We start from the raw sequence: 15,635 nt of genomic DNA, 5'->3' as shown, positions 1-15,635 counted from the left end.
GCATATATCCAGAAAAAGCTGTAATTCAAAAAGATACATGCACCCCAATGTTCACAGCAGCACTATTTACAGTAGCCAAGACATGGAAACAACCTAAATGTCTATCAACAGATGAATGGATAAAGAAGATGTGGCATACATATACAATGAAATATTACTCAGCCATAAAAAGGAGTGAGATAATGCCATTTGCAGCTACATGGATGGACCCAGAGATTATCATACTAAGGGAAGTAAGTAAGTCAGGGGGCAGGGGAGGGTTGGATTGGGAGTTTGAGACTAGCAGATGCAAAGTATTATATATAAGATGGATAAAAAACAAGGTCCTGTTGTGTAGAACAGGGAACTAGATTCAATATTCTGTAATAAACCATAATGGAAAAGAATATGTATATATATTTATATCCAAATCACTTTGCTGTACAACAGAAACTAACACAACGTTTTAAATCACTATACTTCAATTAAATAAATAAATAAATCCTCTATTTTCTATAGTAATTTCTGACTCAAAGCACCATTTCACTGAGATTGTGGGAAACTTGATATGAGCTCTCTTTGGGTTCCCTGATCCTTTTAAATGCATTCTGTCAAAGTTCTAGGATCTTCTACCAAGCCAAGGCATTAGGGAAAAGGTGGAGAGTGGAGTATCCTGTCCTCAAACACCATTCACTCAGGTTGCGTGTGAGGTACATGATATCCTTTCAACAGGTCCCTCTAAGTCTATAGGTCTTTGGTGCTTCTGAGCGGGAGCTGTCTATGGTTCTCTCTGCCCAGACTCAGCCTTTGTTCCCCAAGGGATACCAAAAGTAAAACATAGGTCCTCTTTCAATCCAAGTAACTCTGGACTTTCCTCTCTTCCTCTCGTCAGAGTGGGAGCAAGTCTTTATCAGCTGTGAAGCATTCCCTAAAACATTTTACCTAAACCTATGAACGCCCTGCCTGAACTGGAGCTTTTTTAGTAGTGGAAATGACTTAAAATGGATATTTCATATGTAAATGACTTTTTATGATCATTTTCCACTTGTGGGAAATCAAACCACTTACTGCTGTTTAAATAGTCAGTAAGTCCAGATTACCAGGATGCTTGCCCCTTTGAAATGAGTCTATAAATGCTGGCACTTGCCTACAGCAACCAGACGGATAAGGTAATCAGTGTAGCCTGCTGGCTGGAGAACATGGGATCTGTCTAAGGTGGGTGCTATCCCTCACTTTAGACCTGTGGTTAGATCATCCAATTTTCAAGAAATGCTGAAAGTATGGAATTTTGTGTGAAAGCTCTTGGATTTTTAAAAGGCATCTCAATTTTTGTAACACACTATGTTTATACACAATGCAGGCTAAACAAAATATACCCAAAGGTAGATAGACTTGGCCCATGAGCTACCAATTTGTATAATCTAGATATGTAGATTATGTAGGACAATGTATCACTTGGTCAAAGAACCAGTATTACTGTACCCAGTACTATGCAAAAAGGATTTCTTTCAATTAGTGATTTGTGAAAATCTATCAGGTCTCTTTTTCCATTTTGTAACAAAACTCAAATTTCTGCTGCTACAAATTTTAAAGGCAGGATGTGATATTTCCTCTCTATGGTTAGAAGAAAATGAGGTATCTCTGGCTCTTTGGACATGATAGACTCAAGCAAAGTCCAAAAATAAGGAATCTATTTTCTTGGGCTTCTCCTCTCCTTTCCAATCATTGCCACTTTCTGAAACTTTTGGAGCACCACAAGTACAACATAGTCCCTACTCAGCCAACAGAGCTCTTCCATCAAGCCTTTTCAGTAAATGTTAGTAACGGCTATGATCCACAAAATCATTTAGAATTAGACCAGAGTACAAAATGGCATCATCTTTTCAATCACATCCTGACAGTCACTAAAGTGACTTCTTTTCAGTTACTTCTTTTCCTAGAAGCCAAGAATTCATACACATATAAATTGTTCTCTGTAGTTACATGGACTATTTAAGGTACTATTTGCCCTTTTATTTATTTCACTGAGGTGTAATTTTCATAAGCTTACTTTCTAGCATGGAACGGCAACTCCTCCTTTGTGTTTTCTTCATTGGTTAAATACAGAAAAGGTCACCATGAAACCTTATTAGTATTTGCAAATTTTATTAACACATCATTTAATTTAGTCATCTATTTAGTTGAAGCATAAAAATGCTTCCAAAGGCTTTTAGTATTTTCGTTATGTTATATTAGGTATCTGTTGCCACATAACAAACCACCGAAAGCTTAATGTCTTAAAACAACAATAATTTAGTATTTCTCATGATTCTGTGGCTTGGCTGAGCAGTCCTATCTGCCTTTGCCTGGACTCACTCATGTGAGTTTGTTGAGCTCTAAAGGTGGCCAGGCTGGAGGATCCACATGGCCTTACTCACATTTGGGAGTGGTTGCTGGCCATCAGCTAGGGTGTCTTGATTTTCTCCCCCACATTGCCTTTCCTTCTCCAGTAGAAAACACTGGCTAGACTCCTTCCATGCTGGTCTCAGTGGAGAGGGTGAAAGCAGAAGCTTCAAGACCAGAATTTGCAAAATTTCACTTTCACTTCATTTTATGGGTCAGAGGGAGTCACAAGACCACCTCTAGTAGTATAGCTCCTCTTGATCTAGAGACTTTATAAACTAAAAGAAGAAAGTTACCTGCCAGTCCAGATTCAAGAGGGTGGAGAAAAAGACTCCAACTCTGAATTGGAAGGAATATACATACGAGGGTGAAAAGAATTTGCAGCCACATTTTTCAACCCACCCCATATGTTGACTCATTCATGAAACATTTGCAAATGTTATTCTATATGTAATAGAGGAATATAGATTCTAAAAATCTTCTGTAAAAAAACTTTTCTGAAGAAGCACCTAAGCAAGGATATCAGTTACCTAGTAAATGACACTGTAAGTCCTCCCCTTCTTACTTTTGTTTCAGCTGCAGCCACTGCCGTCAGTTTGCAGGATTCCAACCTGCTTCACAGAGGCAGGGCTCCCCCTAGGGTGTGTGGAGTCCTGGGCAAATGTTTGTAGCAGAGCCCCCGGCTATATAAACAATGCGAGCCACTCAAAATAAGCATGTCAGCACCATTCTGGAAGGCTAATCTCACACTATCCTACAAAAGAAATACTCTTCTGACCATCTGCCCTAATGCTTCCCTGTTCCCTAAGGCAACTAATAATCCATGGCACATCTCTTTGGCTCAACTCTGTGGTGGGCAGTTGTACTCAATATCAAACTCACACTGACTGTGCAAATCTCTGCTTTTTTAAGCTCGGAGACTTTTCCAAAGTCCCAGAAGTACTCTCAGTCCACATGTAAGCACTGCCCAGAAAGGGAAGAGAGTTACAGCCCCAAGGGGGTAACTCTCAATAAATGGGAGTTAGAAGACAGTGAGTAAATGGTCCAGCTTCTCATCTTATGGATGGATAATTCTGAGAGGAATTCTGTATATTTCTCAAAATTCCTGGTAGGTTGGAGCTCCTATTGCTTACAGCAGGGACTGCAATAATGCACCCTATATTGTCTTTTTCTCCTTCTCTCTTTCTCCCAACTTCCTCACCCCTACTTTCTGAGATCACTGTCCAAATAAATTACATAAACCCTAAGCCCTTGTCTAGGCTCTGCTTTCAGAGGAATGCAAACTAAGATACCATGGGACCTCTTTTTTTTTTTTTTTTGCCAACACATGTACAACCCAAAAGTGTGGAGGAAAGGAGTTAAACCAAGGAGTAAAACTGCGATGAATGGGAGAATAGGTCAGCAGATGAATACTTACTCCCACCTCTACCCCAGAGGCTCTTCTGAAAAGTAATTCTTTAAATGGCCTCTTCAAGAGCCCCTTGAAATTGGGCAATTAGGCTCAATACCAGGCAGTGGCCAGTTTGATAACACATCTTCATACTGGTTCTTCTTCCTTCCTCATTCCCCTTTGCCCTCCCTCTTGCTCCCTGTGATTGAACTCCTTACTAAAATAATAGCACATTAGCCTTTAACCCAGACTCTGCTTCCTGTATAGCCCAAGCTAAGATACTATACACAGAGAATTCAAGTCAACCATTAGTTAGTGGGAAAACATGGGGCCTGGTGGTTATTAAGAGTTCAGGCAGACTTCTTGTTTCTGGTCCAGCATGTAAGAAACTTAGAAGTCACAAGTCCATCCTAATAAGTAAAAAACTAAACAAACTGAAAAATCAACAACTCTTCTTAGATCCCTCAGAGATATGAGGTCACAGGACAAACTACTGCCCCCTAAACTAGAGAGACAGGTAAATACAGAGAATTACAACTTACCAGAGCAGAAACCTCTGAGGAAACCAGTGCTGGGTTAGGAAAACTTGAACTATAATTGACAAATTGCTGGAGGCTCAGTGTGGAAAACTCCAAGAGTTAAAAAAAAGAAATCCATGGGGACCCAGTCATAGAGGGGTACCCACACTTTTGTAAGTTTTACCTCCAAGAACTCTACCAGGTCCTCACAGAGAAAATCAGAGAATATCAGCAAATTCCAGCAGAGGGAGGGGAGAAGGAACCATCCTGAAACACACCAGAGCATACTGTTCTTACTACAAGGCTTGCCCTCAGGAGAAACAATTTTACCACAGGTTGACCTGATGGGGTTTCATCAGGGCCTATCCATCCTGGGGGAAGAGAAATACTCAACTCCAGCCCCCTCTAGCCAACCAGCTGGAGCCAAGGCAGGGGAGATGGGGAGGGATTGAGAAGCACTGGTGAAGTTCACAGCTCAGGGGCACAGACTCACCAAAAGACTGAGCCCTATTCATAGGTCTATAGTATGCTTCCCCTCCCCCTACACCTTACCAATACATTACTAAAGGCCTATTTACTACAGTTCCTTTTACCCAGCACATTACCCACCATATTCACCTTTCAACAAAAAATTACAAGGCATACTAAAAGGCAAAAAATACAGTTTAAAAAAATGAAACAAACATCAGAATGAGAGTCAGATATGGCAAAAATGTTGGAATTACCAGACCAGGGATTTTTAAATCTCTGACTAGTATGCTACGGGCTTTAATGGGAAAAGTAGACAACATGCAGGAACAGATAGATAATGTAAACAGAAAGGTGGAAATTCTAAGAAAAATCAGAAGGAAATGCTAGAGATCAAAAACACTGTAACAGAAATGAAGAGTGCTTGTGATAGGCTCATTAGTAGATTGCACTCAGTTGAGGAAAGAATCACTGAGCTTGAGGATATGACAATAGAACTTCTAAAACTGAAAGACAAAGAGAAAAAAGAATGAAAAAAAAAACAGAATGGAATATCTAAGAACTGTGGGACAACTACGAAAGTTTTAACATACATATAATGGCAATACCAGAAGGAGAAGAAAGAGAGGAAGAAAGAGAAGCAATGTTTGAGGCAATAATGACTAAGAATTTCCCCCAAATTAATGTCATACACCAAACCACAGATGCAGGAAGCTTAGAGAACGTCAGGCAAGACAAATGCCAAAAAAACTACACCTAGGCATATCACATTCAAATATCAAAAGATAAAAAAAAAAACCTTGAAAGAAGTCAGAGGGAAAAAACACCTTACCTATAGAGGATCAAAAATAAGAATTACTTCTGACTTCTCCTCAAAGAAGAGTAGAGTGAAATATTTAAAGTGTTGAGAGAAAAAGCCTACCACCAGAATAGTATCCTGTGAAATTATCCTTCAAAAATGAAAGAGAAATAAAAACTTTTTCAGACAAACAAAAATTGAAGAAATTTGTTGCCGGTAGACCTATTAAAAGAAGTTCTTTAGAGAGAAGGAAAATAACATAGGTCAGAAACTTGGATCAACATAAAGAAAGGAAGAGCATATTGGAGAAGGAATAAATAGAGGTAAAATTAAAACTTTTATTTTTCTTATTCTTAATTGATCTAACAGTTAACTATTCGTTCAAAATAATAGCAACAAGGTATTCTATTATGTATACATATGTATGCATGTGTGTGTGTGTGTGTGTATGCTTATGTATAAGTGAAATGAATGACAGCAGTGATACAAGGGACAAGATGGAGGAATTAGGAATGTTTTGTTATTATAAGGTACTCATACTAACTATGAAATGTTATTTGAAATTGGGATTAGTTGTAAATGTATATTGCAAACTCTAGGGCAACCACTAACAAAGAAAAAGAAGTGTAGTTGGTATGCTAAGAAAGGCAAGAAGATGAAGTTACATAACATGTTCAATTAAAATCATGAAAGGCAGAAAAAGTGTGGAAGACAAAATAGGAGCAAAGAACAAGAGCAACAAATAGAGCGCAGTGAGAAATACAGTAAATATTAATCCAACCATATGAATAATCACTTTAAATATCAATGGTCTAAACGTGCCACTTAAAAGACAGAGATTGTCAGAGTGGATCAAAAAACAAGATGCAACTATATGTTGTCCAAAACAAACCCAGTTTAAATACAAACACACATACTGATTAAAACTAAAGGGATAGAGAAATATATACCATGTTAACAATAATCAAAAGAAAAGAGGGGTTTCCCTGGTGATGCAGTGGTTAGGAATCCGCCTGCCAATGAAGGGGACACAGGTTCGAGCCCTGGTCCAGGAAGATCCCACATGCCCCGGAGCAACTAAGCCCGTGCGCCACAACTACTGAGCCTGTGCTCTACAGCCTGCGAGCTACAACTACTGAGCCTGCATGCCACAACTACTGAAGCCCACGTGCCTAGAGCCTGTGCTCCACAACAAGAAGCCACTGCAATGAGAAGCCCGGACACCAGAATGAAGAGTAGCCCCCACTCACTGCAACTAGAGAAAGCCCGCGTGCAGCAATGAAGACCCAACACAGCCAAAAATAAAAATAAACAAAATAAATAAATTTTTAAAAAAAGAAAAGAGGAGTAGCTAGAATAATTTCAGACTATACGACTTCAGAACAGGAAAGTTATCATGAATAAAGAGGAGCAATACATAATGATAAGGGGTTAATACTCTAAGAATATAAAACAATCCTTAACGTGTATGTGCCTAACAACAGAACATCAAAATACATTAGACAAAAAATGGTAGAACTTCAAGGAGAAATAAATGAATCCACTATTATAATTGCAACTTTAATATCTCTCTATCAGAGATAGAGAGATCCAAGCAGCCAGAAAATCATTAAGGACAAGGTTGAACTCAATCACACTATTAACCAACTGGATATACTGACAACTATAGACTACTTCATCCAACAACAGCAGAATACACATTTATCTCAAGCTCATATGGAACATTCACCGTGATAAACCACATTCTGGACCATAAAACACACCTTAACAAATTTAAAAGAAGAGAATACATTATACAATGCATACTTTCAGACCACAATGGAATTAAACTGGAAATCAAGAAAAGGGAGATAGCTGGAAAACTTCAAAATAAATAAATAAAGAGAGAGAGAGAGAGAAAGAGATTGAGATTCTAAATAACACATGGGTAAAAGAAGAAATCTCAAGAGAAATTATAAAACATTTTAAACTGAATGAAAATAAAAATACAATTTATCAAAATATATGGGATGTAGTAAAAGCAGTGCTTAGATAGAAGTTTATAGCACTGAATGCACATATTAGGAAAAAAAGAACAGAAATCAATAGAGAAAATTTTTTAAAAAGTCATCCTTTGAAAAGGTTAATTGATAAGACTCTAGCCATGTTAACTAAAAAAAAAAAAGGAGAGAAAACACAAATTACTAATATCAGAAATTAAATATGGATCACTATTCTATGGACATTAAAAGGATAATAAAGGAATATTGTTAATAACTCTATGACCACAAATTCGATAATCTAGATGAAACAAACCAATTCCTTGAAAGACACAACTTGTCAAAACTCAAGAAGAAATAGACAACTTGAATAGGCCTATATCTATTAAAGAAATAAAAAATTAATAACCTTTCAAAACAGAAAGTACCAGGCCCAGATGTTTCTACCCATGATTTCTACCAAACGTTTAAGGAAGAAATTATGACAACTCTTTGCAATCCCTTCCAGAAGATAAAAGAAGAGGGAGCACTTCCTAACTCATTCTACAAGGCCAGCATTACTCTAATACCAAAACCAGAAAAAGATATTATAAGAAAAGAGAACTACAGGCCAGTATCTCTCATGAACAATGGTGTAAAAATCCTCAACAAATCCTCATATTAATGAATTGAATCAAATAGTGTATAAAAGAATTATACACGATGACCAAGGGGGATTTATCCCAGGCAATGCAAAGCAGGTTCAACATTCAAAAATCAATTAATGTAATCCAGCACATCAACAGGCTAAAAAAAAAAAAAAATCACATGACATATTAACAGATGAGAAAAGCATTTGACAAAATCCAACACCCATTCATGATAAAACTCTTAGTAAACCAGGAATAGAGTAGAATTTCTTCAACTTGGTAAAGAACATCCACAAAAAGCCTAGAGCTAGCATCATACTTAATGATAAGAAACCCAAAGCTTCCCAGCTAAGAAAAAGGCAAGGATTTTCCTTCACTACTGCTTTTCAATATCATACTGGAAGTTCTAGCTAATGCAATAAGAAAAGGAAATAAAAGGTATACAGATTGGGAAAGAAGAAATAAAATGGTCTTTGTTCACAGAGGACATGATCAGCTATGTAGAAAACTAAAAAAAATAAAAAACAAACCAAAAAACTCTTGGAACTAAGTATAGCAAAATTGCAGAATACAAGATTAATATAGAAAAATTAATCACTTTCCTATACACCAATAATTAACAAGAAGAATATGAAATTTAAAGTACATTATCCTTTATTGCTTTTTACTTATAGGTAAATCTGGCAACCCCACACTCAGGCATCTGTAATATTTTAATTGCTGAAATGTGTGTACAGGATCAGCAAGTAAAATATATTTTCCAGTGTGAGTTGGAGTTTGAAAGTTACTCCTCCAGACAAGGGGTCAGAAAACTTTTTCTGTAAAGGTGAGATAGGAAATATTTTAAAATCTGTGGATCACATAATTTCTATGGCAAGTACTGAACTCTGCTTTGTAGCACAACAGAAAATATGTACATGAAAGACTGTGACTGTGTTCCAATAAAACTTTACTTATAAAAAAAAGCACATTATCCTTTACACTAGCACCACAAAAAGGAAATATTTAGGCATATATCTAACGAAATATGCCAAGATCTACATGAGAAAAACTACAAAGCTCTGATGAAAGACATCAAAGAACTATGTTCATGGATAGAAAGATTCAGTATTGTCAATATGTGAGTTCTTCCCAACTTAGTAGATTCAACACAATCCCAATCAAAATTCTAGCAAATTATTCTGTGGAAATAGACAAACTGATTCTAAAGAGTATATGGAAAGGTAAAAGCCTCAGAAAAGTCAGCTCAATATTGAAGAAGAAGAAGAACATCTTACAATATTGTAAGACTGACACCACCTGACTTCAAGACAACTTACTATAAAAGCTACAGTAATTAAGATAGTATGGTAATGAAATGTAAAATAGATAGCTAGTGGGAAGCAGCTGCATAGCACAGGGAGATCAGCTCGGTGCTTTGTGACCACCTAGAGGGGTGGGATAGGGAGGGTTGGGAGGGAGATACAAGAGGGAGGGGATATGAGGATATATGTCTATGTACAGCTGATTCACTCTGTTATGCAGCAGAAACTAACACACCATTGTAAAGCAATTATACTCCAATAAAGATGTTAAAAAAAAAAGATAGTATGGTAATGGTAAAAGAACAGACAAATAGATTAATGAAACAAAATATAGAGCCCCAAAATACATGCTCATAATTGTAGTAAACTGATATTTGACAAAGGCACAAAAACAATACAATGAAGCAAAGAGAGTCTTTTCAATAAATAGTGTTGGAACAACTTGAGTGAATCTAGACACAGACCTTACATCCTTCACAAAATTTAACTCAAAATGAATCACAGATCTAAATGTAAAATGTGAAATTATAAAACTTCTAGAACACAAGAGAAAACCTAGATGACCTTGAATGTGTTGATGACCTTTTAGAGACAACACCAAAGGCACAATTCATAAAAGAAATAATTGATAAACTGGACTTCATTAAAATTAAAAACTTCTGCTCTGCAAAAGACAATGTCAAAAGAATACAAATGTAAAAGAATACAAAGCCACAGACTGGGAGAAAATATTTGCAAAAGACATATATAATAAAGAATTGTAATCCAAAATATAAAATGAACTCTTAAAACTCAATAAGAGTTATACTTCAATTTCAGAAAACCCAACAGTGAGAAAACAAACAACCATATTTTAAAGTGTGCCACAGACCTGAACAGACACCTCACCAGAAAAGATATACAGATGGCAAACAAGCATGTGAAAAGATGTTCAGCATCATATGTCATTAGGGAACTAGAAATTAAAACAACGAGATACTACTACATACCTATTAGAATGGCCCAAATCTGAAACACTGATGACACCAAATGCTGGTGAGGATGTGAAGCAACGAGAACTCGCATCCATTGCTGGTGGGATGAAAAATGACACAGTCAATTTGGAAGGCAGTTTGGTGGTTTCTTACAAAAGTAAACATACTCTTACCAAACAATCTAGCAATAGTATTCTTTGGTATTTACCCAAAGGTGTTGAAAACTTATATCCACACAAAAACCTGCACATGAATGTTTATAGCATCTTAATTCATAATTGCCAAATCTTGGAAGCAAGCAAAATGGCTTTCAGTAGGTAAATAAATGGATAAACTGCGGTACATCCAGACAATGGAATATTATTCGACACTAGAAAAAAATGAACTATCTAGCCATGAAAAGACATGGAGGAATCTTAAACCCATATTACTAAGTGAAACAAGTCAATCCGAAAGGCTACATACTATATGATTCCAACTATAAGACATCTTGGAAGAGTTCAGTGACACAGATGAATTTTGGCTCTAATATTTAACTAGCTGTTTGCCTCTAGTCAAGTGACTTAACTTCTTTTTCCCTTAAGTTACTCATCCATGAAAGAGAACTAAAGAGTGCCTCCCTCATGGGGTTGTTCTGAGAATTCAAGAAAAATCGCATCTAAATTGATTAATTAGCACAGTGCCAGGCAGAAAACTAGCTCTTGCCAAGTATCTCATGTATGAGAAGCATCCTCTAGTACACTCTGGAGGATATAAAGAAGATAAAGCATAATGAATACTCCCTAGCAGTTCATAATCTAGTAGAAAGTATGGAAATACATTGACATTTGTTCATAATAAATTTTATCATAATGAGATATGTGATTTAATCAGAAGTTAAGGGCCTTAAATGGGAATTCCATCATGATCTATGGTAAAAATAGAAATCTCCGGGCACAATTACAAGTACAAAGACTGTCTCAGATATTTTGTGACCATGTAGTCTTCTGCAGAACTCAAATCCTGGTTTTAGTCAGCTTTATAGCTTTGATGAACTTCACAAACAGGAAGCCACTAAATGTTTCATCAATGCTATATTTGGTATTGGTTTAGCCCTTACTTAGAGAACCTTATTTTGTATTGATCCTCTTATCTCAGAAATGATATAACTACCCTTGGGGAAGTGAAACTATACAGAGCTATTCGAGCTAGGCTTAGCTCTGGGATTTATGTCTGCAAGATATGAAATGCTATATAGGCAAGGAAGCTCAAGAACATACTTTCATCAGAAAGGCATAGAGACTTGTAGTCCCTGCTGTACAAATAACTCCCTAGCAACTATACTGAAAATATGATTACAAAAAAGAGGCAATGTATTACAGTTGTTAATATAATTAAAAATATAGACACAATTGACCCAAAGTGCATTGGAACCTCCTACAAGCTTCCCTGGACATAACAGAAATCAGTACATAGGAGTTTATTAACGTTAAGACATGCCCTTCATCCCAAACCAACTAACATAATTACACTTTTAACAACAATGAAGTCTTTTTTGGTGTGACTCTAAGGATGATTTAGTGAGGTTCTGACTTAGTTACACAGAATAATTTTAAGCATCACATGACAGGAACACATTAAAGATAGAATTTTACTGAATTCACTTCAGTGAGTAAACCAGTATATCAAAGAGTGTTTATCAAGACTTCTAAAGAAGTACAATTTAATGCAGTGTCTAATCAGACCTTTTGAACCCAACCAGAAATTCTAATTTTATAAAAACTAACACAGTTTAAAAAAATTATTTAAATGATATTCATGGCACCCTTTCTGGCATTTTATTTATGCTAAGTCATTTTTAAAGGCAAAGTAGAGAAAAAGGGGATATTTACCTCCCCTCATAATTCAAATAAATGTAATTTCTAATTCAAAATTGCCTAAGTGGCAAATTTCCATTTTTGCAGAAAATCCATTTGTACAGAATATCTGGGGTCCCCAAACATTCTTTAAAACATTATTTTATTGGTTTTCAACAGTAGAATCAAGGTCTGGACAAGCAGAGATGACACATTTGTGGTTGCAGAATGGAAGGTAAATGTTAACCTTGACCATGTAAAAGCAAGAGTAGCTGATAGGAAGATGTAGAAATAGGAAAGGAAAAGTGAGAAACAAGCAGGGGTCCTACTACTTAGACGTACTCATTTTACAAAACAAGGAATCAAAAAATTCTGCCAAAAGATGTCTTATGATATTATTTAAAAATTAAAAGGTTTAGAAAAACTAAAAATAATATTAATATCAAATTTTAGCATGGGAGATGAGGATGGGAGAGTAATGTAAGTTAGTTATTACCTCAAGTTTCTTAATAGGATGTCTATGAATCTGGTTTATTGATTTATGGAAGAGTACAGGAATAAGCACATTCTCTAACGTTGTCAAGCTAATCTTCAAAAGAAATCTGAAAAGTAACAGCATGATTTTGCCTTTTTGGAGAATAATTGGGAATGGAGAATTTTGATTGAGAAACTGTTACTTTCCATCATAAACACATCTGTATAATTTTATTATTTACCATATCATGTTATTTTGAAAAAACAAATTTTAAATAAAATATTACCATATATGCATATTAGTATCAATTAATAAACATTTAGAGAGAAATACTTAAATGCAATAATAGATAACTTTAAAAGAAAACACTTACAGAATATTTTCATGATAAATCACAATAAAACAATTTTTAAAAAGTTCATTCTGAAAAGCTTAGTATTTTCCAACTTATTAACATTTTCCCAATGAAATAGGTCCATGAAAGAAAACCTATTCCTATTTAATAGCTGACAACTCACTCAGTAGTGTAAAAGGAAGAGGAACAAACAGGAGACTACACTTCCAGGCATTGCCAGGAGTATCACTGTGACATTGGGAAAGTCATGTCACAATCTACTGGGGCCTGAGTTCCTCTTCCACTAAATGAGAGTTAGGCAAAAAGGCCTTGAAAGCTGCTTCAGGCTCAATGTTATATGATCTTCACAAAGCAGTTAATTTCATGTAATTAGAATCAAAGATTTCAAAATCAAATAATATCTTAAGAGTCAGTTTTACTCCTTCATTCTGCAAAGAGGAAACTGAGGTCTTATGAAACTTCTAGAGCCACAAGAACTAAGGGTAGTAGAATCAGAACTAGAACCCAGAACCACAGACTTTCATGCTGTCAAGCGTGTCTTCTGTATTAACTCAGGCTACCATAACAAAATACCACAGACTGGGTGGCTTAAACCACAGAAATGTATTTTCTCATAGATCTGGAAGCTACAAGTTTGAAATCAGGGTGTCAGCATGGCTGGGTTCTAGTGAGAGTTTGTTTCCTGGATTGCAGACCTCAGCCTTGTCACTGCATACTCACATGGCCTCTCCTCAGTGCATACGCATGGAGAGAATCTATTTCTTTTCCTCTTCTTATAAGGTCACCAATTCTATCATATTAGGACCCCCACACACACCCCGCTTTGGGACCTCATTTAACCTTAATTACTTCCTAAAAGCCCTTTCTCCAAATACAGTCACACTGGGGGGTTAGAGCTTCAACATATGAATTTAGAGAAACACAATTCAGTCCATAGGAGTTTCTTTCAAAAAATGATTGCCACAACTTTTCCACATCCCTCCTCTTTGCCAATAAAACACAACTCTTGTTTCCATAGTTCAACATTTCAATATGAAGGAAATAATACTTGGATATAAAAAAAGGAAAATATTCTACAGCTTGATATTTTTTCTCATTTCTCAGTAATGGCTTGTTTGAGACTAACTGCGTAAAGATTTGCTTGTGATACATTTCTTACTCTCTCCACATCAAAGTGTAAATTCATAAACACAAATGTAATGATGCTAAGTTATCCTGTGATAACCTTCACAAGACAATAGCCCAGGGACTTCCCTGGTGGCGCAGTGGTTAAGAATCCGCCTGCCAATGCAGGGGACATGGGTTCAAGCCCTGGTTCGGGAAGATCCAACATGCCGAAGAGCAACTAAGCCCGTGTGCCATAACTACTGAGCCTGCGCTCTAGAGCCCACGAGCCACAACTACTGAAGCCCACACGCCTAGAGCATGCTCCGCAACAAGAGAAGCCACTGCAATGAGAAGCCTGCACACCACAAGGAAGAGTAGCCCCCGCTCACCGCAACTAGAGAAAGCCGGCGTGCAGACATGAAGACCCAACACAGCCAAAAATAAATAAATAGAATAAATAAATAAAAATTCTGATTACATCATTAAAAAAAACAACAACAACAATAGCCCACACCTTCCTTTTAAACTGATAGAAGCAAACAGTACATTCAATGTCTGGGTAAGGTAAGGGTTATATTTTCAGTTTGGGGTTAAGGAAAAGAGCTTGTTTGCTAAAGGCAAAAAAAAAAAAAGCATATGCAGTAAGTGAAATTCAGAAATAAGTAGCTAAGAATGGGAAACTCAGCTCTGGAGGAAACTGCTACTTAAATTATAACATGTCTAGAAATGGAAAAAGACACATGAAACCCATGAAGTTGCAGACGGTGTAACTTGTTTAGTTAAAAGAAAACATAAAAACATATATAAGAGAAAAGGGTACGCACTATAAATCAAGTAGAAAATACTTTAGGAGAGGTTTTAGAGACAAAGGGCCAAAGACAAGGAGATTTATTTGATTCACAGATCTCACAGATCATGTGAAAGGAGACAGTGTAGCAATCCAATAAAACCTCCTTCCCTCAGCCTCTCTACCCTCAACTTCCCTTGGCGGAGTCAGTCAGCTCCTCCTTGGCTCCCAGAGCATCCAGGATAAATACCTTTATTGTAACACTTATACTATTGTCTTGCAGTGTTTTTCCAAGTGTGATTCTCAAGCCATCTGTATCAGACTCACCTCCACCATTCCCCAGACCACCCACTCCTACACACTTATTAAAAATGCAGATTCTTTGGCAGGTCTACAGAAAAAAATCTCCCTTATCTAGGCTTTCAATTGATTATTCTGTACACTATGTTTGGAGAGTTGCTGCTATATGTTAACTACTAGCCTGTCTCTTACCAAACTTTGAGTGCCTCTGATGACAGGTACTGTGATTTATCCACCTCTTTATCACCAGTGACAAGCTCGAGTAGGTTCTTGATAAATATGTGCTGACTGGGACCCTGAGGGGCACTTCTGAGTAAGCAGAAGGCAGGGAACTGGAACTTATGAAATGAGTGA

At 36.6% G+C, this 15,635-nt stretch overlaps 1 protein-coding gene across 1 annotated transcript in view; it reads right to left on the bottom strand.

Moving 5' to 3' along the window:
* LOC307184305 (uncharacterized protein) overlaps nucleotides 1–15,635 on the bottom strand; it is a 247,185-nt gene that overhangs the window by 218,523 nt on the left and 13,027 nt on the right. The window contains exon 2 of the mRNA XM_079917681.1: nucleotides 10,438–10,519. Within this exon, the coding sequence (XP_079773807.1) occupies nucleotides 10,438–10,517 (80 nt within the window). The 5' untranslated portion in view covers nucleotides 10,518–10,519. The remainder of the gene's footprint in view (nucleotides 1–10,437; nucleotides 10,520–15,635) is intronic.

Source organism: Stenella coeruleoalba, assembly GCF_951394435.1.
Source record: "Stenella coeruleoalba genome assembly, chromosome: 3".
Lineage (NCBI taxonomy): Eukaryota > Metazoa > Chordata > Mammalia > Artiodactyla > Delphinidae > Stenella > Stenella coeruleoalba.
The sequence above is the reverse complement of the archived record's forward strand: the minus strand, read 5'-3'. Positions and strand labels throughout refer to the sequence as shown.